The sequence below is a fragment of the Camelus ferus genome, chromosome 33 (genome assembly GCF_009834535.1).
Source record: "Camelus ferus isolate YT-003-E chromosome 33, BCGSAC_Cfer_1.0, whole genome shotgun sequence".
Classification (NCBI taxonomy): domain Eukaryota; kingdom Metazoa; phylum Chordata; class Mammalia; order Artiodactyla; family Camelidae; genus Camelus; species Camelus ferus.
The window spans coordinates 4,157,379-4,183,646 of record NC_045728.1 but is presented as its reverse complement, the minus strand read 5'-3'; the positions used below and the strand labels follow the sequence as shown (position 1 = coordinate 4,183,646).

General features: G+C 40.1%; 1 protein-coding gene across 1 annotated transcript in view; it reads right to left on the bottom strand.

Annotated features, from left to right (window-relative positions):
- The window catches only part of ARHGAP32 (Rho GTPase activating protein 32), a 118,936-nt gene that overhangs the window by 42,037 nt on the left and 50,631 nt on the right, over positions 1 to 26,268 (bottom strand). Inside the window, 5 exon segments of the mRNA XM_032472537.1 lie at positions 9,117 to 9,198; positions 21,218 to 21,295; positions 22,834 to 22,956; positions 23,795 to 23,887; positions 25,907 to 26,044. Coding sequence (XP_032328428.1) covers positions 9,117 to 9,198; positions 21,218 to 21,295; positions 22,834 to 22,956; positions 23,795 to 23,887; positions 25,907 to 26,044 — 514 coding nt within the window.

Sequence of the window (26,268 nt, the reverse complement as noted above, 5' to 3'; positions counted from 1 at the left end):
GTGAACTCCTCCTATACACGCTGCTCAAGTGTTAAAACTGTAGCTCTACTTACATAAATATTGAAAAGATTCGATGTTTACACTAAATAACAGTACGGCACTGTTAACCCAATCAGAATTATTTGAAGAAATAAATGAACTGGAAGAGATTAACATATTTTCTATTCCAAATGACTTTTTACTAATACCAATGTAAATCCACATTCAGATATTTGCTTTCAATGAACAAAATAATGTTACTATATGCCAGACAGATTCTAAGCCCTTTACAGATAGTCTTCACCGTAACCCTGCGAAGTTGACCCTAACACTACTCCCAACGTAGAGACAAGGAAACCAAGGCAGAGGATTAAGCAATTGCCAAGGTCACACCAGTAGGAACTGCGGAATTTAAGACACCCAGGGGTTATTTATCACGCATTGTGCCAAAATCTGCTACTGACCAAACTTACTCATTCCTTCCTCTCTGAACACAGCTCTGAATATAAAAGTGTCGATAAATGGTAATCCACAATAAGGAAAACAATGAACTGATGTGATTTCAATTTTGAAATGAAATGAGAATTCTGGTATGTGGCAGAAACAAAACACGTTAATTTTTACCGACGGAGCAGCTGTGGATTTATAGATTTTGCTGAATAGGAAATGAGGCTCTTAAAGTTTATTCATGGTGGAGAAGGCAAAGCCACCCCTCCCCCATCTCTTCCTTAGTCCCGAAGACAGAGAGGGAGGGCGAGAGAAAGAGGGAGCAGAGAGCAAACGGAGAGGGGAGGGGGAGGGGGAGCGGAAGGGGGCAAGGGGAGCCCACGCTGTAGAGAAGCCCTGCGGGGGGGGTGCTCAGTACAACTCACAGGCCCCTTGTGTTACCCAACGCCTAAGCGCAGACAGGAATAAAGGCCATGATAGTCTGCCTGTACAGTAACCCTCACCTGAAACCCAAAGGCTGCACTCGACGCCATAGAAACACTCGCGGGGAAAACAATGAGTGTGGGTTAAACGCAGGTGAAAATGGAGTGAGGTCTGTAATCCAGCTCGCTGCATTGTGACAATGTCGGTTTCCTGGTTTTGATAACATACTGTACATTTATGTAAGACGTTACAACTGGGAGAAGTAGGTTTTGAGTACACAGGACCTCTCTCTACTATTTTTGTAACTTCTGAGGCTGTAATTATTTCAAAATAAAAAGTGAAGAAACACGGCTGACTGAAAAGCATTACACTCTGTCTTCTAATGACCGCTTGTGGCACAGGACAGTCACTGCTATCTTCTGCTCATGTGTAAGCAAACGGGGGCTGAGCTGTGAAGGACTGAGATGTATCTGTGTGGGCAGCGGGGGCAACAAGAGAACTCACTGGAAAGGCATTGGCTACCTTCAGTCACTCTGTCATAAAAGTCACCTGAGTTATTCAACCCCTGGACAGTATGTCTAAGTTCTGCCAACTTCATGGCCAAAAATGCATCGGAGTCAGATCTCGCCTCCCTACTTGCACAGCTCCGGCCCTGGTCCAAGCCAGCACTGCCTCGTTACAACAGCCACTGCCCCTGCCCCCTCCTACCCTGAACACACCAACCGCGGCCGGCCTTCAAGTAAGGCAAGTCAGGTCAAACGACAGCTCTGCTCAAAACCTTCTAACCACTTGCCATGTGCCATTTAATTTTAAGTGAAAGCCAAAAGCCGTCCCCTGACCCGTCTACCCTCCTCTGAAATGACGGCCCCACAGGAACCACACCCCAGCGCTTGCTATCCCCTGTGCCGCCCACCCCGGGCTTTAGTTTTCTCCAGTAGCACTTATGTAACGTAGTATGTATTTCACTTGCTTGTTCGCCTTTTTTCTCCCTCTTACCGCGCTTGAATACAAACACCAAAATGACAATATTTTTGTCTGCGGTGTTCACTGCTTTAGCCCTAATACTTCGTGTGCACTCAATAAATGTCCCATCAGTGACTGAGTGAATGAATACTGGACATGATCATAAACAGAAAAGCTGCTTTATTTAGGGCAAGGATTAAGCTGATCAGGGGCCTACTCTTGGCACTGGGTAAAGGGCAAATGGGAGTTTAGGAAACATTTTGGTAACTACAGTGGAAATTGTTACATTTATAATTATTAATCAATTTAGAGCAAACATTACGTATAAAAGACGCAAATTAATTTAAAACAGAGTATCTGTCCATAATCAAAACAATCTAGGTGAGTAAAAAAGACACACAAGAAGTAAAGCATCAAATTCAAAATAAGGCTCTCAGTGTCACACACTATTTCCAAATGAGCAGCATAAAGAATAGCTCCTGTATTTCAAGGCTCAAATACAGTCCCTTGTTATTCAAAACACAGCCTTAGGACCAGTGTCATGGAATTACCTGGGAGTTTACTACAAACGCAGAATCGCAGGCCCCACCCTAATGAATCAGGACCTACAGTTTCTAACTCTCCCTCTCGGCACATTCAGGTTTGTGACTCAGCGGCCTAAGGAGCCTTCGTGAAGGACAGAGTCAGGCATTTCTGCAGGAGAAAGATCACAGGCGAGGGCGGGGAGACCCCAAAGTACACCGAGAGGAGAGTAAGCAAATCTGTTACTGATGCCGAGTAGAGATGAGAAAAGAGAAAAACAGCCTAGACAGAGAAATTAGTTCCAGTTTTACAGAGCACCTTACATTCTAGGCTAAAGATTTTGTGTATAATTCTAGCACAAAGGGAAGTCACAAGGCTTTACAAGCTGTATTCTGAAACTTTATTTCAGTAGTAAATGTGAAGGCAGAGTAATTCAACAGGCATTAGTTGTACATCCACTGTGCGTACACCCCGTGGGGGGAGAGTAAGATGAATGAGACACACTTGTCACTTGTGAGGAGACTGCAACTCCGTGAGCAAGTGAAGCAGCTGCTATCAGGTCTGACATAGGACAAACAGGACACACGGGCACCGGGAGAGGTGGCTCAGGGAGGGACAGATCAGGAAGCTCTCCCAGACAAGAAGATTATGGACCAAGTCTTAACATACAAGGAGGATTTCAACTGGGCAAAATGGGGGCGAGGGCGGTTCAGTCTGAGGAGCAGCAGGAGCAGAGGGAAAGCTGTGAAACCACAAGGCCGGAGGTTCCAGGAACACAGAAGCGGGGCCCCGTGGGCGCACAGGAGAAGGCGCAGAAGAGGAGACCGGAAAGGCAGGATGGCCGAAAAAGACACTATGCTTTACATACAAGGAGGAAAGAGTGAAAGATCTTTTTAATTAATTAGCAAGGCCTTAGAAAGGATGATGGCGATAACAAAATTAGCAAATTAAGCAGGTTCCTATAAGCATTTCTCCTCACCCTCCAGGTAACACGTCTTTTGCTCCCATTTGTTTTGTTCACATCAGCCTTATGCAAATCCAAATACATTCTCACTCACTCCTGTTGTAACAGAACCAAAAGATAATAAATAGTTGTTCTGAGAGAGAGAGAACAATAAACCTGACCTCTACTCAGTGTTCCACGGTGGGAAGAATTCTGGGTTTTGAGTCAAATAGCTGCAAGAGAGTTACTAATCCACATCAAGCACTCGGTCCCTGCCCTGGCGCATGGCCGCTGCGGTCCTGGGAGAGGCCGGAGATGCCGGCAGGCCCAGCTGTGGGACCTCAGGCAAGTCGTGGAGTCTTTCGGAGTCTCTGTTGCTCCCCTGCTTAACAAAGGGGTGCGTGGGAGACAGAAGTGCACTCCCTACCCCCAGTACCTTGCAGAGCTGTACTGAGATTCAAATTCCAATTTCATGTTGTAAACACAGTATTCAGAAACTCTTAGAGGCACTCTACAGCTCTGTGGTATTCATCAATTCTCTAACTGTCTTTTCCGATGCAGAGGGACAGGTATATCTTGATGTATCCCTCATCATCCGTCTGGGGAGAAAACCTCCCCTAGGAGTCTGCACTCTGGAACGCCTTTAAATCTTCCATCAGTGCCTCCTGTTGTGCTGATTTTCATATCTGACTCTTGAGGTGTTCACTTCCAGAACACAAGCAAGCATGTGTCTAGAGGGAAGGACAGTCAATACAGCCTTCCATGTAGAATAAGTAAGCCGGGATCCATGTTACTTGCTACAGAGTGGTCACTCCATTCTACAGTGACATGTAATAAAGGGACACGGTTACAGAAGAGCAAAGTGCTAGAAACTCAAAGAAAACAGAACAGTCCAGAAGCAAACATGAGACTAAAGGAAAAACTATAATTAGGAAAAGTTGCAAATAAAACAACAACAAAAAGCAAAATACTAGAGGACCAGTTTCCTAAAAGAATAATGCAAAGACTTTTTTATTTCAAAATTATACTACAAATTCAGGCTAATCTGTTACCTTATAAGCTACTTCTTAAATTAATATAAGGATTTCATCAGCATTACATCTAATTACTAGGTTTTTTCCTCAAATAAAAGCCTCAGCTACTTCCATGTCTGCTAACAAAAAAAAAATTCGCTTTTTTCTCTCTTCACCCCCTCTCCACCTTCCTCCCTCTCCCTCCCTCCACCCCTCTCTTTCTGTAATAAAAGGTAGATAATGTGGGAAGATGGGAGATCCCACAAAGAAATTATAAAAAAGACCGAAGTTAATCCTAGATATGAAATATCTGACATGAGAACCCCATCATTAGATGGAGTAAAGAGAAGCTGCACAGCGGGAAGAATCAGTGAGCTGTGAGGCAGGTCGACATGAGGAACTCAGGCTGGAGAGAGGAGCGTGGCAACACCAGAGACACAGCTGACATGCGAAGGAGCTGGGGTTGGGGGAGGTGTGCAGAGGAAATGCTTGAGGTGAACAGCTGAGAACTTGAAGAAAGACATCAATAAATAACCATAAAACTGCTCCATAAACTCCAACCAGGACGAACACAACGAAATCCTCATGTGCTTCCTTCATCTTCCTTCCACCTCAGCCTCGTCTTCCATCAAACTAAATGCCAATTTCTTAGGGACAAGCTTCTACCTTTCTTCCCCTTTTCCTTCCTCTTCTTTTCTCTCTCCCTCTCTCTCCCTCTCTCTCCCTCTCTTTCTTTCTCACACACACACGTCCTTTTCCTTAAGGCACCATGGATACATGCTATCTTGGTCAGGCAATGGTGACTCGTTGATTTTATTTTTACCACACACAAATAATTGAACACACTGAGAACATCCAGAAGAGCTCCAAAGGGGAAACTCTCCCTCTTGCCCTTGTTGTGTAATAACATAGGGAGATTTAAGTTACAGGCTCAAACTATAGCTGCATCTTTCAGATTTGGCATCTAACAGTGACAGATGGCAATGTTAAAAATAAATAGAACATTCAAGTTATTTGTACTGCAGGCAAAGACAGTTTTAAAGTGTGAAACAAGCCTAAGGTTGACAGAATTTACATCATCCTTTCCTAAATGAATTAAGAATGCACATTTCCCTAGGCCAACCTTGCAATGCTGTTCACAATAAAATATTAGCTTTTGAAGGTGTTCTGTCATTATATGTCATTACTAATTCAGAATTAACAATGTCATTCGGGTCTATTAACAGAAATCTATTTTTCACAACTATCAGTAACTGATTAACTTTCTCAAATGTTAAAAGTTTCGGAGGTTATCACTGTTGGAAATTCACTTTCACATTCAGAACATAAGAAACTATTTCATTGATACAGTTTGACACTAACATTAAGCTAATTTTTAAAAACCATTTACAGTATTTATCGCTGAGGCAAAATTATCAAAGATAAGACTTGATAATGAATAAAAGTTAAGCTCATACAGCAGAAACACATAGAAATAATGCACAAGAAAAAATTTTTGATGTTGAATTTTAGTAACTTTACAATAGTTACCACAAAACCCCATGACTAGTTCAACAGACAGGTAAAAAGCATCTGACTAAATCCAACATCCTTTTATGATAAAAATCATTCAACAAACTAAGAACTGAAAGGAACTTCCTCAACCTGATAAAGGGCATCTGAAAACCCTACAGTTAACATCTTACTTAATGCGGAACAATTAGATGCCTTCTCTTAAGATCAGGAACAAGACAAGTTCTCAAAACTTCTTTTCAACACTGTAGCATCTCCAGGGCAACTGGGCAAGAAAAAGAAATGAAAAACATCCAGACTGTAAAGGAAGAAGTAAACATATCTCTATTCACAGATGACATGATCTTGTATATAGATTATCCCAAGGAATCCACTAAAAAACCCATTAAACTAATAAACATTTCAACAAGGTTTCAAGCTACAACATAATATACAAAAATTAACTGCATTTCTATACACTTGCAATGAACAAGAAGAAAATGAAATTAAGGAAATAATTCTATTTATAGTAGCATCAAAACAAATAAAAATAAATTTAACAACAGACATGTACAACTTATACTCTAAAACAGGTACAAAATGTTGAATGAAATTAAAGGTCTAATCAAATGGAAAAATATCCCATGCTCAAGGACTGAAGACCAAACAAGCAGTGGCAAGAAGGTAATACTTCCCAAACTGATACGCAGATTCAGCAAATCCCAATCAGAATCCCAGCTGACTTCCTGGTAGAAACTGACAAGCTGATTCCTAAAATTCATACGGAATTGGAAGGAACCCAGAAAAGCCAAAACAATCCTGAAAAAGGATAAAGCAGGACGGCTTTCCAATTGCAAAAGTTACTATTAAGCAATGGTAATCAAGACAGGCTGGCACTGGCATAAGAACAGACATACAGATCAATGAAACAGAATTGAAAATTCAGAAATAAACTCATGTGTCTAAGGACAACTGATTTTTTTATAAGAGAGTCAAGTCAATTCAGTGGTGGAAGGAATAACCTTTTCAACAAATAGTGCTTGGACAACTGGATATCCAAGGGAGCTGAACACCACACCATATACAAAAATTAACTCAAAATGGATCGTTATACCAAAATGTAAGGTCTAAAATTATAAAATTCTTAGAAGAAAATACAGAAGTGAATCTTGACCTTGGGTTAATAAGCAAAGCCTTCTTAGATAAAACATCAAAATCATAAGCAACAAAAGAAAACATAAATTGAACTTCATCAAAATTAAAAATGCTTATGGTTCAACAGACACCATCCAGAAAAGGAAGGACAAATCACAGTATGTGAGAAAATATTTGCAAATCATTTTATCTGATAAAGGACTTGTATCTGAAATTTATAAAGAAAACTTACAACTCAGTAATGAAAAGATAATCCAATTAAAAATGGACAAAGGATCTGAACAGACATCTCTCCAAAGATATGCAAATAGGTAATAAGCATGAGAAAAGATGCTCAACATTATTAGCCATCAGGGAAACGCAAATCAAAACCATGAAGATGTATCACTTCATACCCAGTAAGATGGCAATAATCAAAAAAGCAGTGACAAGGATATGGAGCGACTGGAATTCTCATACACATTGCTGGTGGGACTGTGAAACAGTCCAGCTATTTTGTAAAACAGTTTGGCAATTTCTCAAAAGGTGAAACACAGAGTTACCATATGATGCAGCCATTCTACTCCTAGATACAGCCTCAAGAGATGAAAACACACATCGACACAAAAATCTGCCCATGAGTGTTCATAGCAATACTGTTCATACTAGCCCAAAATGGAAACCCAAAGTGAGTGGATGAAATAAATATGGAATGGCCATACAATGGAACATTATTTAGCCATAAGAAAGACTGAAGCACTCATCCAGCGATGAACCATGCAAACAGTATGCCGAGTGAGAGAAGCCAGTCACAAAAGACCACATATTGTGTGATTCCATTTATGTGAAATGTCTAGAATAGGAAAATCTACAGAGACAGAAAGTAGGTTAGTAGTTGCTTAGGAGTTGGGGGGAAGGGAGAGGATGGGGCAGTGTCTGCTAATGGGTATGGGGTTGTTTTTTTTAAGTTACTGATGCCATACTTAAAGAAGGAAAGAAACCTATAGCCATCACAGCCACTAATGAACAAGCAAGGAGCCACTGAGATAGTCTTTTTATGTTTAGTAAGTTTACCTAAAGAAAAGGGGTTTAACAGGATAAAAATGCCTTGAAAGAAGACTGAGAATCCCGTCTCAGGCAGAACTGCAGAGAACACTGTTTTGGAGTATTTTTCCTTCTGCACAATAAAAGTAGTCTGTCTAAAATTTTAAAATTCCTATGAGAAAAGTTGGAACACTGACTCCCTAACTGTCTATGAAGAAACAGGCTTTGAAAGGGGTCATTGCCCTTTATGTTTACCTAAATGTCATAAGCAAAAATGGTTTGATGAATGCTTTGGGGGCAGAGGCGGTAATATACTAAACAAAAAATAAACTTCTTTTCCCTAATTCTTGCACACAGGTCCTAAGCCTAGAAGATATTTTAAAGAAAATAGTCCAAATAAATTCTGAGGCCCAGAAATTTTCTTCTATTTCTTTTACTTGGGGGGAGGGAGTCGAGGGTGGAGAAGGGCAGAGGGAATGTAACACAACTAAGAGGAATAAACGTGATTACTTCCCCCGCCTCCCAAAATCTTTTAGCCTTTGTTCTTATTTTCTTTTAAAAACTTTACATCACATTAAAAAGTTCCAGACGAGGTATTCTGTAGAATGTGTCTGGATTAAATCACCTCAATAAAAACAAAAACTTCCATTTTCTTGACTTTTACCACCCGTAACACATTGCTTTAATTACCTGTAAGATACTCCACTTATACAGCACTGCACATATACCATGTAACTAAAAAGAAATGCTGTTTAAACTAGTTTTGATGTTCACAGGTATGGATAAGACATAACTTCATCTCATTAATCAATTTTCAGCAAATCATATTTTCTCCATGTCAGTTCTTTAAACCTAGTACTTTCTTTCATCATTTTATTCATTGATAAGCTGTATTCCTACTACATAATTGTAAAAAGAAATATGACACAGCTTGATGGAGCAAATAGTTCTTAAAATTGTCTAAAATTCTGAATGCATGTAAACCTTTGTGAAATTATCAGTAAGAATATATTAAAAATCAAAACTACATACAATTAGGAATGCACACTGTGACAATAAATGCAAAGAACAGCTAACCAAGCTATGTGCTTGACTCGAAGAGAAAATCTGTATCTTTATTTTGATAAATAGCCACACTAATGAAAATGCATACTTACCTGGTTTTGGCACGGAGTTGGTCACTGACTGGGGAACTTTCTGATTAATTAACTCAACACAGTGTCCAGGGAAGAGTCCCACCTGAAGAAGAAAAGCAGCAAAGAGAGGATTCTAAACCAGAGAACAGACCAGCGCGTGAACACTGCCAATTCAGTTCCAGTAATGTGCTCCAAAGCCCCTCCCAGTGATTCTGTTACTCCAAGACTCTAAATCACAGACAAAGCCAATTGCACAAACAAATAATAAAACAATCTGTTGCTATGAGTATACAGAGTTGTGTGTGTTATTTGTCCAAATATCTGTCTGCTTTGCTAGTTTTAGCTTTTAAATTCCCCACTTTTTTTTTTACATCAATTAAAATGCTTAGTCTGATCCCAACCTATGCATACAAGAGGTATAATTTATACCTATTAATAAGGTACTTTGCTGAAATTTCAATCTAGCTGTGTTGACGTCTCCCCTGCCAACTTGCATATTTATTGACTTCTCCATGATTTTCTAAAAATCAAAACTAAACCATATTCAAATTTTTTGTGGATTTTCTCTTCATTCTCCCACAGGTTCCATGAACAATGACAGGACCGAAATAAATTAGTGAAACAATCGCTCACTTAAAATCCGGGTATTCACTGTTGTTAAAGAGCCAGTTGTGTGTGGACAGGTGTGGAGAGGAACGCAAGGGAGAAGAAAACCCACCCTCAGCGGTGATGACAGACGCCGGCCTTGAAACACACACCAACTGGACGTGGCAGCAGAGCTGCCTGTGGCACTGGGCAGACGCCCAAGGAGCTGCTCTAGGGAAAAACTGAGCCCCAGATCACCCAGAGACACTGCATAGCCGACAGAACGAATACGGAGATAAACAGCCAGGAAACAAAAGTAAAAAGAAAATTTTACCAATATGTATAGCTGCTTTCTTAGACAGGAATATAATTAGGCTGCCAAGCGGCACATGCTGAAGATGAAACAAGAAAACTCCGTCGCTCTGAACATCCCCCTGTTGACAGACGCTGGGAGGGAAGGCCTGGGCTTCCAACAGCCTGACGCATCACCCTGCTCTAAGCTGTGCAGCACCGTCCGTGTGGGATTACTTTCACGAACTCATGTGCCGCATTCTTACTTCAGTCTCTTGATCGATAGTCCATGGTAGTTCTTAAAACTATGAAGATGTAACTAGTTATCATGAGCTGAAAAGGTGTTATTAACAAATCATCCATTTTGTCTGAAAGATCTAAATTTGGGATCCTTATAGTCCGTCTGCATTGCCTTCCAAAATGATGTTCTACATGTTTGTTTTATTGGTGAAATTCTGTATCATATTTTACTCAACTTCCTACTTAACTAGTAAACAAATAGAAATTCTTCCAAGATTGGTTAGACCCAGACAAGAATCAACCTGAAAAATCCTTCTCATTCTCTCTTGCACAAATCAGTTACAGTGAGAGAGTTAAGTGTAGTCTCAAGACTTAGAGTCCCATTCCAGGTCTGCCACCTACTGCGGCGGGTTTACAACTCAGCCTCCGTGTTTCAGGTTCCTCACCTGAACACATAATATAGCTCACCTAACTCACAAGGGTTGTTACGAGAACCGAATAGATGAGTATAAGCAAGATGCACACAGTAGGAACTCGTGCAGCGTTCTCGCTCAGTCATTGCGCCAGCGCCTCCACCAGGAGGCGGAGCGGCCCCAGGCCGCCCCCACCCCCCACCCCCCCCCCCCCGCTGCCCGGAGGTGACACATACTGCCTGCCACCCCGGCGTGGTGTGCTCAAGTCTCCTCACTACCAAATATCGCTCTTTCCATGAAATTCTAGTTCACTTTAATTTATAAACATTTTCTGCAATTTGCTGCAGAGAAAAGACCAGGTGCTAATCTTGGCCCATCCGTTTACTAGGCTCTGTGATCTGGAGCAAACTGCCTAACATCTGCTTCTTCCTCTGTGAAAATGAGGCCAGCATTAGCTACCTCAATAATCTGTGTGACGGCACCTAGCCTGGTTTCTAAACTGGAGTACCTTCCGGCAAATAAAACCAGCTTTCCATTACTTCTTCACAAAGACTGAACAAAGCTTTATGCTACTAGACACTGGTTACACTCCCACCCTTCAGCGCTGTCGCAGTGCGGCAGTCTCGGTGTCTGGGGGAAGCTACCGTGCAGCGTGCAGGGGTCTACGGCAGGTCCGTCCGGTGCGGGACCCCAGGCCCTGCTCACCTGTCTCGCTTCACTGTGAAGTACAGTATTACTAAACACCAGCTAAGCTAAATACTCAGTTTCCCAGGCTGCTTGCATCCAGATGTAGTCACGGGACATATAAAGCAGCTCTCCTGCCACTGCTGTCTCTTCTCTCTGCGCTGTCTGCGGGTACCAGAACTGGATCTGAAGTGGCCATCACTGGACCTTAAAGAAAGGCCAAGAGAACCGCAGAGAACTTTGCCTGGCGTCACTGAGCTGCTGGCCCAACCACAGCAATGTCTCCTTTTCTGTTCATTTTACTGTTTCTTGAGGCCAAAAGCACTCCTAACTAAAACTCTTTTAAATAAAACAGTTATTGAACGTTTTATACATAATGTAACTAACCCTAAAAATATAGTTAATGGACATTTATACTTTTCTGACGCGTACTCAAGCTAATATTTCACCAAATATAAATAGTTCTAATACACTCAAAACATCCAATGTGAAAAGAGACTGGAACTCTTAGCAATAAGACCCGGGAACTGTGTCATCCTGCCGCGTGCATTACTTTCTGCAGCAGTGGCATTGTCTAGAGCTCTCACTTAAAGGCTGGGAAGGGGAAGGGATTTCGGCAGGAGTCAAAACGACCTTCTACTCTGGGAAGAGGATAGAAGGAAAAGAATAGACCAGCATCTAGGTCCATGGGGGCAGAGGAGGAGGTGCTGAAAATACAGTAACAGAAGAAAAAGAGAAGGCCAGAACAGGACAGGGGTGGGCATAAAGGAGGGAGAGAGAAGCTTCAGATTCGGCAGTTTTTCCCCCACGTGTCTGAGGTGAAGTGAGAAGAAGCCAGAGATGCTATTCTATCCCTTAGTGAGCTGGTAAGTGTTTAAAAGCTCGCTCTGCAGGGGGAAAGGCCTTGCTTTACAGCATTTGCCGGTGTCCGTGGTATAAACGTTGCCAACACGGCTGGGTTCCAGTTACCGACGCACAACTGAACACAGAGTTGAAAAGAGGTGCAGGCAGAGCAGCCTGTTACGTAGAACTCAACCCACACCACAGACTAGATGGACGTCACCTCAGGAGCACAGATGACAGTTACACAGAGTAAAATAACTACCAGAAGCTATATGTACTTATTACCTTTGTTTTTAATACAATTCACTTAATCGTAAATTTGTATGCTTTACTTTTTAATGATGGCTGTGTTCAGCAAGCGTACCACAAAATCCCTACATACCTCCCAGCCGGCTCCAGCTCACCACTCATCTGTGTCCCTCTCTGCGCTTGGCCTGGAGCCTCTCCACCTCTACCAGCCCTGGGAATTGGCGTCCAGGGCCTGGCAAGGGTGCGGCCCACTCTGACTCTACGAGAACAAGGAGGGGGTAAAGGGAACAGACTGCAACCTGGTTCTCCTGATTCTCTTTTAACTTAAGCAAACACTCACATTCCAAAAAACACAGGTTTGGCTACAAGAGTAAAAGTACTAAACTCAGAATGTTAGATAAGAAACTAATGCCATAAAATGAGCCTGGAGCTTTGAAACAGAGGGGATGGAAAGACATCACTGCTTAATAGTGGAGCCTAATTCTTAACTATGGTCTCTCTAGGGCAACCACTCAAAATCGAAAAAAGAATTTCAACATAACAATGTGCTAGTCACTGACTTTTAAGAAAATCCCTATTCCAATGGTTTATTTAACTTAAGGCTAGTGACACTTTAGGGATGTTAGTTTAGCATAACAAAATTGTTTATATTAATCTTAGCAAAGTACTGCTCTTACTCCCAGAAATACACCACAAATTTTTTAAAAACTGGAACTATTTGGCCTGAGAGAGTTTCCAATTTTCCATTTTCTGACCACAACCTCCTATGTCCCAGGTCTCCACTGTTCACGTAACATGACAAGTGAGGTTCAGATTCAGACACCGCATCCCTTCCTTCCTGTATCCTCCCCTAGGGTACCCAACCCCCTTCCAGTCTCTCTCTTTTTTTTTTCACTACCCAGTATGGATCCTGTGGTTGATTATTTGAACTTTTAAAAATATCAGTGCCCTTAATCTCCTTGCAATATCAACCTTCTGCTGAACCAATCCAGCAAACCCCCCAACCTAAACCAATATTCTTCCCTACTTGCAAGCCTCTGTATTGCTAGAGAAACAATGCATCACTGAGGAGAATTAAACCAATGCAAACTCACAGTCTCCCACCTAGAAATGCCAGTTACTTTCTGCCCACTCCCCAGATCTCCTCCTGGAGCACCCACTCCCCTTTAGGCTCTCTGTCCAGTCTGACGTCCACTCCCCTGCCAACAACATCCCAGCACAGTTGAGCAAACCACAAGATAATGAGTCTGTCTCCTAAGATTTTGGAACTACGTCTGAATCTTTAATTATCTCCACTGAGTTGCTAGAACTAGGAAATATTTCAAAAAAAAAAAAAAAAGAGGAAGGCGAGACCAAAAAAAGCAGCAGCTGCTACTGCAGTGAAAGCAGCAAAACCCCCAAAACCGGAAACAAATTTCCTTAGTTCCACATCGCGTCTGGCTTTTTCGCCTTATTTTATATCCTGTCTCCTAAACCTCAGATGCCAGCTCCCTAATTTCCACTTTTAAAAACACTACCCTTGCAGTAGTTACATGCAGGTCTGAGACTCAGAAACGTGGTCAGGAATCAGAATGTAAGTTTGGGAGGCGGACATACACATGGTAGTGAAAGCTGAGACAGTGAGCCAGGAAGTCGAAAACCAAGGGCACAGAATGAGAAGGCGTTCCAACCCGAAACTTTCGGAGGCCTAGAGGCGGAGGATGCCCTGTAAGAGAAGGGTGAGAAGACAGGACTCTAAGTGTGTTGGGTCACATCGATCAAGAGAAGAAAAGTGCCAGGATAAGAGAAATGAAATACTGCTGAGAGCTTAAGTAAAGGGAGCAATAAAGTAAGAACTGTTTACATTAAGCCAAACAGAGACCACTAGTGATGCAAGGGAAGAAAACAGGAGTGAAGGGTTTAAGAATATATTTGTGATAAGTGAATTTAACAATGATGGGGAGAGGGAGGGTAGAGCTCAGTGGCAGAGCACATACTTGGCATGCACAAGGTCCTGGGTTCAAGCCCCCAGTACCTTCATAAAAAAAAAAAAAGATGGACCTAGAATCTAACCTGGGTAAGAAGGTGAGTGGACACAAGAAGTGGGTGATGGCAGGAACTGGAGAGGCCAATGGAACTATGGCACTGGACACAGTATTGTGTACTGAGCATCACTGCTGACAGTACAGCAAGTCACTAACAAATGAAGCCGAATTTCTGTTCCTAGTTAGCTCAATGAAGTATGAAATAAGACAAAATTATGGTTGCTTTAAAATTTTAATTATTTGGCCTCTTCCTTCCTCCCTGGAAGGAGTAAGGAGAGGACGGAGCAAGCATAGCAAGTGGCAGGGCAGACAGATGACAAGGGCAGCTCGCGTAATGCGGGGAAAACAACAGTCAGATTTCACTGCGACATTTAGTTTATGAAACAGAGGCATGGAAAGTAAGACTGGAAAAGTAGAACGGGGTCAGAGACCATGGACAGTCCTGAATATCACGACAAGGAGTTTGAAGTTTCCTCTGTACAAAATGAAAATGGTAAATTCTGAGAAGAGGGGCAGGAACAGGTATGTTTTAATAAGAAAACTCTAGTGGCAGAGTAAACCTCCCAGGGCAGAAGGAAAGGAAGACAAGAAGCAGAAGACCACTTAGCAATTTGCACGCACAGGCCAAGAAAGAGATAATAAAAGCCTGTAGCATGCAAACAGGATGAAGAATAAGAAGAGCACAGGAACGTTAAGAGACACAGAGGTGGAAAAGACAGAAACTATCAAAGTGATCAGATACATGAGAAGTTAAGTCAGATGGCTCTGCAGTTTTTCCCTCATTATAACTGACAAACTATCAACTGTGAATATTCAAAATGTACATTTTGATAAGTTCTGACACCCATAAAACTGCAACCACACTCAAGATTATAAGCACATTTATCAACCCCCAAAGTCTCTTGTATCTCTCTGTAATCTCTCCCTCTCCCCACCAGTCCCCCCTATCCTGCTCACCAGACAACTGACCTAGTTTCTACCACTATACATGACTTGCATTTCCTACAATTTTTTATTGATTTTTTTAAATTAGCATTTCTACAATTTTATATGAAAGGAGTCACACAGAATGTACTCTATGCCGTCTGTTTCTATCATTCAGCATAATTATTTTGAGGACCATTCATGTTGCTGTATTTATCAATAATTCATTCCTTACTATTCCTGAGTAATATTCTATTGCATGGATACCACTATTTATTCATGCATTGATCTTCTGTTCATGAGCTACCTGGGCTGTTTCCAGCTTGGAGCTATTATGCATAAGGCTGCTATGAACAGTCATGTGTGAGTTTTTGTACAAACACAGGCCTTCTTTTCTCTTGGATAAACACCTAGGAGTGGAATGACTGGACTATGTCATTGCTGTATGTTCAAGAAACTGACAAACTGTTTTCCAAACTGGCTGTAGCATCTTACATTCCCCCAGCACTGTGCCAGCATTCCAATTCCTCCACATCCTCACCATTCTAATAAGTATGTAGCAGTACCTGTCATTTTCACTTGCATTTCTCTAATGACTACTGATACTGAGAACCTCTTTATCTGTTTATTTGCCATATATCTTTTTGGTGATGTGTCTGTTCCAATCTCTGCAATTTTTTTTTAAATTGAGTTCTGTTTTCTTGTTGAGTTTTGACAGTTCCTTGTACATTCTAGATACAAGTCCTTTATCAGGCATAATCATTGAAAATTTATTTTCCCAGTCTATGGTGTATGTGTAGTGTCTTTCAAAGAACAGAAGTGTTAAATTTTGATGAAATTCAATGTATTATCTTATGAACTGTTATTTTGATACTGCATCTAAGAAATCTTTGCCTAAACAAAATTTTCTCCTAAGTTTTCCTCTATAAGTTTTATAGTTTAAGCTTTACATTTGGGTACATGATCCATTTTGAGTTAATTTTTGCAGAAGGAACAAGAAATAAATCAAAAGGATTTCTGGAGGCATATGGGTATCTATCCAACTGTTCTAGCACCATTTGTAAAACAGGCCACGTTTCACTGACTGACTTTGAACCTCTGCTGAAAATAAGTGGTCCATGTGTGTGTGGTCCATTTCTGGACTGTTCTGTTCTGTTGGTTTACCTACCTGTCCCCTAAATGCCACATTCTCTTGGTATTGTAGTTAAGTCTTCAATGCAATTAGTTACTTAGTTCTCCAACTTTCTTCTTCTTTTTCAAATTTGTTTTGGCTGTTTTTCTAGGTCCTTTGCATTTCCATATAAATTGTTTAATCTGCTTATCAATTTCCACAAAAAAGTCTGAGATTTTGACTGGGATCAATTTGAGGAGAGAAGGCATCTTAATAATATAAAGACTTCCAACCCATACATAGGGTGTGTCGCTCTTTTGGGGGGGGGGGTATTCTTGAATTTCTCTCAGAAATGCTTTGTAGTTTTCAGTACACAGATCTTTTATATCTTTTTTCAGATATATCCCTAGGTACTTCACAGTTTCAGTGCTATGACAGATGGGTTTTGTTACATTTTCTGATGGACGTTAATATGACTGGTCTGTGGACTTCGCTTACAGTGGCAAGACTTCGTGTAGTTGTCCCAGGTATATATATTTTAAATATACACTACGTATTTTACATACACAAACTACTTTTATTTCTCCTTTATATTAGATGTGAAAAATAATACTGATTTTTTGAAATTGTGTTTCTTTGTAGGTTGTTGTACCATTTGTAAATTTCATTTCAGAATCATAAGAAAGAATTTTAGAAAATATTTATCATAACAAGGGGGCACAGGGTTTGCTGAGGTTAAGAACTACTACTCTAAGCCGTTCTGTCAGTAGTTTCCACAAAACAACATTTAAGCATCATTTGGTAGGACATATTCCGAGGTTATAAATTAACCAAAGGCTATCTAGAAACTGACTTCTCTCCAAACATCAGCGGCACCTGCTAATGGCACTAATAAGAAAACTAAAAACAGCAACAAGAAACACAGAAAATAATTTAAGATGATTTACACTTTTTGTGATCCAAGAGGGGAAAATGCAAAGCCGGAACTCACCAAGCTTGTGTTCCGGCTATATCACTAACTTACTGTCTTTGTGAATCAGAACAACCTACCTAAATCCTTTTGTCTCTCGATTTCTATGATTTTAAAATGACAGTTTAGGACCAGATGATCTCCACTATCATCCGTCCCACTACGGAAATCTATGACTCATACCTGTGGGCAAGTAGAAGCCACCACTGGTTCATTAAGTCACCACTATGATCTGTCTTTGCCCAGAATGCCTTAGTTTCTACCTAAGTTCTGACACTAAACAGTGAAATAACAACGGGCCAGTTGTTTAATCCCCTTAGTTTCCTTGTCAGTAAAAGAGACGCAATAATATTGTGTAAGAATTTACAGAGCATGAGAATTCAAGGTTAACGGAAAGCACTTTGAAAGCACACATAAAAGCACTCAAGAAGTGTTACAACTGTATCTGTAGTACCACGCGCTCCCTCTTCCCCTGAAATTACATAACGTTACAGATGAAAAATTACATCCTATGATTTCCCATCACTTAACCGGAGAGGAAATATTTTGCTCTCTTTAATTTCGAGTAATAAAAAGCTGCAGCTTTGGATTCCGTACATAAAATGATGGTTCATATAAATAAGCAGGTAAACTGCCTTCCTCCATTAAACTACTTACTACAAGGGACAAGGTTTCCACATATCTCGAATTTGGGATAAAGAATACTTTTCTGGAGAGCAGTCCCTCAGAGTGATCTGAGAAGCTGTCATCCCTGGCTCGAGTCCTCCCGTCAAATAAAACTTAACTCTCAACTTTAAAAAAAAAAAAAAAAAAAAAAAAAGAATACTTTTCTGAACATAAGTTATTGGAACCATATTAAACTCCTGAGGTAAGGAAATGTTTATAGTCCAAGAAACGCTTCTCCAATATTTGTACACAAAAATCCTCACACAACATTCTGGGGTAACTATGAAAAATAAAATAGCTGATCCTTGATCATCTTGTGGAAACCAAGAGAAGATGAGCTGTACAGAGTTCTGTCCATCTCCAAATGGTACTTCATCCATCAGACTGACTGTATCCCAAGTAAGTTGTAAGAGATTTTCTGGGAGGAAGAAAAGACCCGTTAAGCTGTGTTTAACTTCTTCCTTTATCTGTGCGAGGATCATCAGTGAGAGACCAGATCAGTGGTTCTCATTTTGTGCTTAATCATCATCTTAGGAACCTGATAAAAATTCAGGTTCCGGTCCCCATCCCTGCAGAGTCTGGTGAGTAACATCTAGTTTTAAAAGGTTTCTCAGGTCAGTCTGATGCTAGAGGCTCCCAGATAAAACTCTGAGAAACACGGCACTAAACAAACAAGTAATCCTCAAAGATATTAACATTTTATATTTGTGTTATGCCTTTTGCCTAAAAAAGGGGGCTTTCCAGACACCTCACCTCACGTTTGCAACCACAGTTCACAGACAGGCACAAAAGCTGATGCCATGAATTTTTTTTCTGAAATATACACTACACAACGAAGCACCTCAGAAAACTAAGGTGCAAGATTCCATACACTCTTTAGAAGACAAAAAAAAACTCAGCATTTCAAATTACTATAGTTAATATAATTTCACACTTCCTACTCCCAGAAGTTTAAGAAAAGAAACACAGTCACAGTATAATTTAAACACATGATGAACTAATCCTTCTGTTCCCACAGCTAAATTGTGGTCTAGGCTAAAGCAACACACAGACTAGAACTTGGCAAAACGCTCATCTTTTTCAACCACCAGCTGATCAGCAGAATTCACCTACAGCTCAGAGTAAGCACTGCTTCCAGAAGAGCGGTCTGAGGAACACCTGCGCCAGAATCACATGGATAAAACTGCAGTCTTAACCCCATCCCACAACCACTGAAACAGAATTTGGGGGCTTAGGTCACAAGATTCCGTTTTAACACGTTCCCAACGCAACATGTAAACACAGTGAGTAAAGCCTGAGACTCGGTGGTGAAGGGAGAGCAGCCACCGGTAACAGAAAAACGAAGACAGCAGCACAGCACCCTTGAGTCTATTAGCAACTGCCTCTCCTTGGACTGACTTTCAACCTGCTGTTTTGGAATCATGGAATTAAAATGTTGAGGAGGATTAGAGTGATTGTAAGTGACACTCTCTAAGGGGACACTAGAGTCCAAAGAAAGCAAGTATCTTGTCTAAAATTATAAGAAAGGTAGCAATACCAAGACCAAAACGTAACTGTGACTGTAAAGCCAAATTTACTTTTTGATCATCTTTGGGACTCTAACATTTATAGCTCACTTCCAGTGAACATGGAGACTGACCTCTTATTAAGAAAACAGATAACTGATCTTTCATTTAGTTTTATATTTAATCAAAAGCACCAATTATTCATAGCAATTAAGAAATGAGAGCACAAAAGAGCAAGGACCTACTGTACAGCACAGGGAACTATATTTAATATCTTGTAACAACCTATAATGGAAAAGGATCTGAAAGAGACTACACACACACACACACACACACACACACACACACACTCTCTCTCTCTCATATAAACAATCATTTTGCTGTACACCTGAAACTAACACAATGTTGTAAATCAACAGTATTTCAATTAAAAAAAAAAAAGAAATCAGAGCACAGATAAAGAAGGACTCCAATTACACAAACAAAAAATTTGTGGGGTAATAATAAAGATACAATTTTTTTGGTTTTAATCATCAAATTAAGTTGCTATAAATGCTTTTATAATAGATAAAAGGATAGATAAAATTAAATTTGTAAAATATAAAACAGAATTACATTTAAAAATCAACATTTACTGACTGGAAAATATGCATCTGGCCTGCTCTAGATACTTTATATAGTTTATCCTTACACATTTAATCTTCCCAATAACCTTATGAGGTTAAGAATAGTCCTGCAATCACCATTTCACAAATGGGGAAAACAAGGCACAGAGAAGTAAAATTACTTGCTCAAGATAACATAATATTAAAACCCAAGCAATTTGTCACCAGAACCCATACTCTTAATTACCATGCTATCCTGTTTTAAAATTGTATGATTATTTTTTGATAAAATACATTTTATAGAAACCTAATAGCTTTTATTTTATATATACTTACGGCTCAAGATACTTATACAATAGTTATTAATGTTTCCAGCTATATAGCATGAGCATTTAATCTATGCAGCATTTTAGAAACACTTTTATAAACAGAAAACAAAAACCCACAAGTTATATATATTCAGGATACAAGTTTAAGGCATTTTTAGATGCTCTTCTAGTGACAGTTTTAAAAGATAAAAGAAAACCTTTCCACAGTGTGAACACTAAAAGACACCATTATCAGGTCTCAAATTACTCTGGCAGACACGGGAAAGGACACTGCTACAGATTCTGCTGTTACTCTGCAATTGATACACAGTTTACAGTAACAGCTACAAGTCATTAAAAAATATTGATCAAACTGACTTAATTCTAGAGAAGAAAATATATGTGACTCATGACTTTACACCATTACGAAAAGCAAGGCAGAGTCACAGACCCAATAACAAAAGTGTCACCGGGCATGTGACTCTGCTCAAACCTTGGCTACATCTACAGGGAAGAAGGAGATAAACACAACCACAACAGCAACTAGAAGAGGAAGTCCACGTCTAATGCCAGCTACATTTTTCTATCACTGCAGACAAAATTTTTGATGACAAAGTCCACGGTCAGCACATGTTGTCAACAGAAATATTACTGAAAGAAAAACCGTCCTTTGAATTTTCCACACCTAACTCTTTGTTGCCCACCTGAAATCCATGCTTGCCTCTCCACCACGTGCTTAACACTTTCGGGGGCATGTCAATAACAGACACAATGTCTCCCACCTAGGAGAAAAAACGTTAAGCAAAGCGCTTTTAGTCAAGTTTTAAAGCAACTGCCTCTAGAATTTAAATATAAACTGTAACAAAAAGGTGAAGTACTGTCTTATTCTCTGGCTCATTACTCCTGTTAAAACATTAACATTTCTTTCTGTAAAAAACTGAATAATCTTAACCATTTGTTAAGGAGAGGTTTACAAAAAGTTAAGCAGCAAGAAGACTGAGATGCAACAAACATGTAGTAACTTCGGGAAGCCTGATGTACAGTGTAAGATTTTTGAACGTCAGGCATCATACATCACCACTTGTGCTAAAATATTCTGTAACTGCTATCACTAAAAGTGATCAGACTCACTTACAGAAGGCAGTTTTAATAACTCACATTTAGAACACCAGCATCTATTAATACATGGTGAGTGCTCACCATGTGCCAGGCACCATGCTAAGCATTTGGCATATCTTATTTCATCATATAGGAAAGCTCTAGGATGTCCACAATCACTGGGTTATTTTCAGTAAGTGTAAAGTTGGGTGACAACTACACTTCTTCCAATAGATGGTCAGTATAACATTCCTGATAAACAGCTGACTTTCTTCACTCCAGAAGACAAACTAGTGTGTTTACAAACTTTCACAAAATCATAAATATAAAAATTGCAATAATAGTCTTTAATAATATATTTAAAGGAAGTTGTACTCTTCAATCAAAATAAGTGATGATCTCTGTGATAAAAGTTTAGCAGTTCAGAACAATGTTCCTAATGTACACAACATTGCTTTCAGAATTTTTCTTTGTATAATCACAATTTTTCAAGTCATGAAGGTCACCTTCACATAGTCTTATCTAACAGATGTGGTCTCTTTCAAGACCAAGGATTTTTTTTGTGCATAGAATCTAAACATTTAAGTTTGAGAACAGTTTGAATTCTAGACAGTAAAAATTTATACTTTTTTCCTCTTAAATTGAATAACTTTCAGCATATTTTTTAGTCTCTTATCAGCCAGTATTAAAGGAAGAAACTTAATTCCCCTCCTTTTGTGTCTGATAGCAAGAAATGCTCGTTTTGCTTTTCATCTGGTCTTTACCTCAGCCTACGAACAAACACCCAGAAGAAAGGATCACTGGGTATTGTTCCTAGGTGATAAAAACACAAAGGCAAAAGACGGAGACCTGGCTTTCAGGAAGCTCACAGAGACAAAGAGGAGAACAACTTTGACTGAAAGCAGTAAGTGGCATGTCAGAGACAAGCCAGGAGGACAGTCAGAACGGCATGCGGTGCGGGTTTGGGGGGCGTGCGTATTTCCACGGAGCAGAGGGAAGGAGACCAGGGATGACTTCCTAAAAGAAATGAGAGAAATATAAGCTGAATTTTCAAGGATGAGCACAGTCATTTAAAAAAAAAAATAGATGACATGCCAGACTGAAAGACAATGATGCACAGGAAAACCTGGTGCTTTTAGTTAAGGAAATGGTTTAAGCCATTAAAGATGAGGCTGGAAGGGAGCGGGGACTGAGCTAACGCACAGCACCTTTACTCACGCACCTCTAAGGTCAGCTCGTCCGGGGCGCGAGCAGTGTACCGCTTGATGACGTGGGCAGCGCCAACGGCAGGAGTGTTAATGGAGGACTCCTCATGAACCAGCAGGTGATTCCCCTTGTTATCCATCTGCAGCACAGAAAATGTACCATGGATGGTTAAAGGCGTGGGACTTGCAAGTTTCTTTGTGTGTCTATATAAGGTAATTCAATTTGATTTACAAATCCATAACCCAAAAAAATCTTAAAAAACACCTATTGAATATTTACTATACTTCAGTCCTTGCACTGTACATGTAATATATATAATTTATCTTCATAACTCTGAAAGATATTTATCATCATTATCATGACTTAAAGATGAAGATGCTAAAGCTAAAAGAGGTTATGTAAATTACAAGAGACTAAGTAATGTGTCCCAGACCACACTATCGATAGCGGAAGAACCAACACAAGTTGGCCCCGCCTTCTATGTACTCTTTGTTGCAGGCCCAGTTTCCACTGTGAGGAGAGAGTACTATGGCCGTGCACATGGCAACTGAAGGAGAAAAACCTAACTGCAGGAGAAAAAGGTAACTGAATACTCTGTCACTCAAGACTCACTGACCCTTTACAACATTGTCTCTTGTTCATAAATAACTGAAAAATATTTTCAATAACCAAGCCAATTGGAAGAAAAGATACATATATACACCTTGTTAAATGTATATATTAATATATCAAACACCAAAATAATAGGTGTCATTGTGATTCATAAAATAATATTAAAATTATCTTCCTGGATTATCAAAGACAGATTAGAGATGAAGAATATTTTATGTATCACATATCTATCTTCCAGAAGATGAGAGTAAGATCCATTTATTCGGTTCCTAAAACTCAACAGCTAACGAAATTAAATTAATATTAAATTTCTTAAGTAGACAATTTAAAAATTAATTTTAATAAAAGGTGAGCTAGATTAATACCTCCATCCAGGTAAGGGCAGGTCCACAATTGATCTTGTTGCCAGCAATAGCTGAAAGGCGGGACAGGTAAGCCATAAGCATCTGAGTGACCGACTAAAGAGAAAGAGAAGATTCAGTGGGAACAGGATGGAGATCCTACGTTCTCTGTCAGAGAAACTCATATGAACTGGTTGTCTCCGGGGCAAAAGAAAACCTGCAGATGTTTAGGGCATTTTAATAGTTACAGAGGTGTCCTCACAGAGGCTTCACAGCTCCATGAACCGAAACTACGGGCACTCACACAACTTCCAGTCTGGTGCAGCTTTACCTCTCCACCCCTCATCATCGGGGTCATACTGTTTTACAGCTTCTAATTTAACTGCCTTGTCTTTCTATTTTTGCATTGAAAATGTAAAGTGATAGCACAGACACACTTGGCTTTCCTACCCAGCTTCCCCCTGCTACTCGCTATCCTAAAACTCTCTCTCCAAGAAAGACGCCTGCTGCAGCCTTCCACACACTGCCCCACACACAGTCCTGCACCACACATCAGCTGATGGGTCCAGGAACGGGACGAACATGAGCTGGCTGACAAGAGCTGCTGGAGGAATCAGAAATTGCGATACAAAATTCCAGCTCAATCTGGCTGCTACCTTAATAAGAGGTGAGAACCTGGCACCTGTTGGGTGTGGTTGTGTTCTGAAGACAGTCTGAGAACGAAAAATGCAATGGGCAGAGAAGGGAAATGGAGACAGAGAGGCCTGCAGGTTTTCTATGATACAAAGGAACCGTGGTGCTAAGAAATCCCCGAGACCTTGCCACAGCGTCAGCTCTTGCATGACTGATGTCTTCACTTCACCCTACCTACCTGACTGCCTGGGACTTGGTTACAGATTTGCAGGGGTTTCCCTTAGGACTTGGAAGATATTCTGCACTGTTTTCAAGCACCCATGATGGCTACCAAGGAGTGTAATACCAATGCAATTCTTGTCCTTTTGAGAAGATCTCGTTTTTGCTCTCTGGAAGCTTTCTGGGTTTCCTCTATGTTTTGGCATTTTGAAACCTTACTACAATGTTTCTAGATGTGTGTCTTTTCAATTGTTATATTTAGCACTCAATGGGCCCATTAATCTAAAAAACATGTCTTTTTTAGATTTAGTTACTTCCATCCACTCTTTTCTCCTAGAACTCCCATGAGAGGGGAGCAGGCGCTTCTGGGTCTGCTCTCCGTGACTCCCAGCTGCTCTCTCACAACTCTTTATCCCCTCAGGGCTGTGTTCTTATAGAGCTTGCTCTTCCCAATCACTAACTCTCTCTTTATCTGTGTCCGTTTTGTATGTAGTCCAGCTATTCAAGTTTGCTATTATTAAAATTAATTTAAATGACCGTGTGTTCATTTCTAAGACCTTCGATTATTTTTATAAAAATCTGTTCTCATTCCATGATTGTGACTTCCTCATTTCCCCTCTGAGGATAGAAATCATGCTTCAGAAAGCCCTCTGCTCTTCTCAGTCACCTTGTATATACTCAGTTATTACACTGAAGACATCCAGTTTATCTGTCCCTCTGCAGGCTTCCTGCACCAGTGTCTTATGCCGTATTTTCTTGCCCCTACAAATTTTATCTCATTTACTTTCAAAGATTCCTCACAATTTTTGATTCTGATGGTTCTTTTTATTTCCTGACATTATGAAGACTCTCTTTCCTTTTAAATTAAAAAAAATTTCATATATTTACTAGAAATGTTTGGCAGGAATGGAAGTAAGTTCACGGACACAGCCTGCCGTCATAAACTGAGTAAACAGCATCACCTGACTATGTGTCTTTGATTATTAGTGAGGTCAGTGTTTTCCCATATTTTGCTCTCATCTTTTAGATTCTCTTTGAAGAATGATCTGCTCATATGTAACACTCATTTATACATTAAGATAGGAGTTTCTTCTTATAAAATTACATGCTGCACCTATTTTAATTCTAAACATCCTACACAGCATTACTAGTTTTTCAGTTGGGAAATGAGTAATCCCGAGACTCTCCCTCAGTGTTCAACACAAGCTTTTACTTAGTAGACAGGCAGGAGTTTTCTGCTAATTCGGGAGTAGTAGTCAGTTCTGCAGAGTACTAAATGCTTACCTCTGGACTGTCCTTCAGGGTATCAGAACGGGGAAGCTCTGAGAGCTGGGAGAATCGTCGGTCATAAATACATAGATGAAGATGTTTATCAAGTACCCGAAAATCTTCATAACTTCTTTTAACAATCCAACTTTTGCCCTACGGTTAAGAAACAAGAAGGCTCCTGTAACTTGCCTCTGTTAGGAAATGGTTACAAATCAGGCCTTATTCTATGACGATATTTTATTCGTGAGATTTTATATTTACTAATTGACTTGATAGTAAATAGTTAAGTTCCAAAATACTCTAGTGAGTTATACTACACTGAACAGTCAGTAATGGAAAATAAGATAGAACTGTCCACTAAACCTCTTCCCGCCACT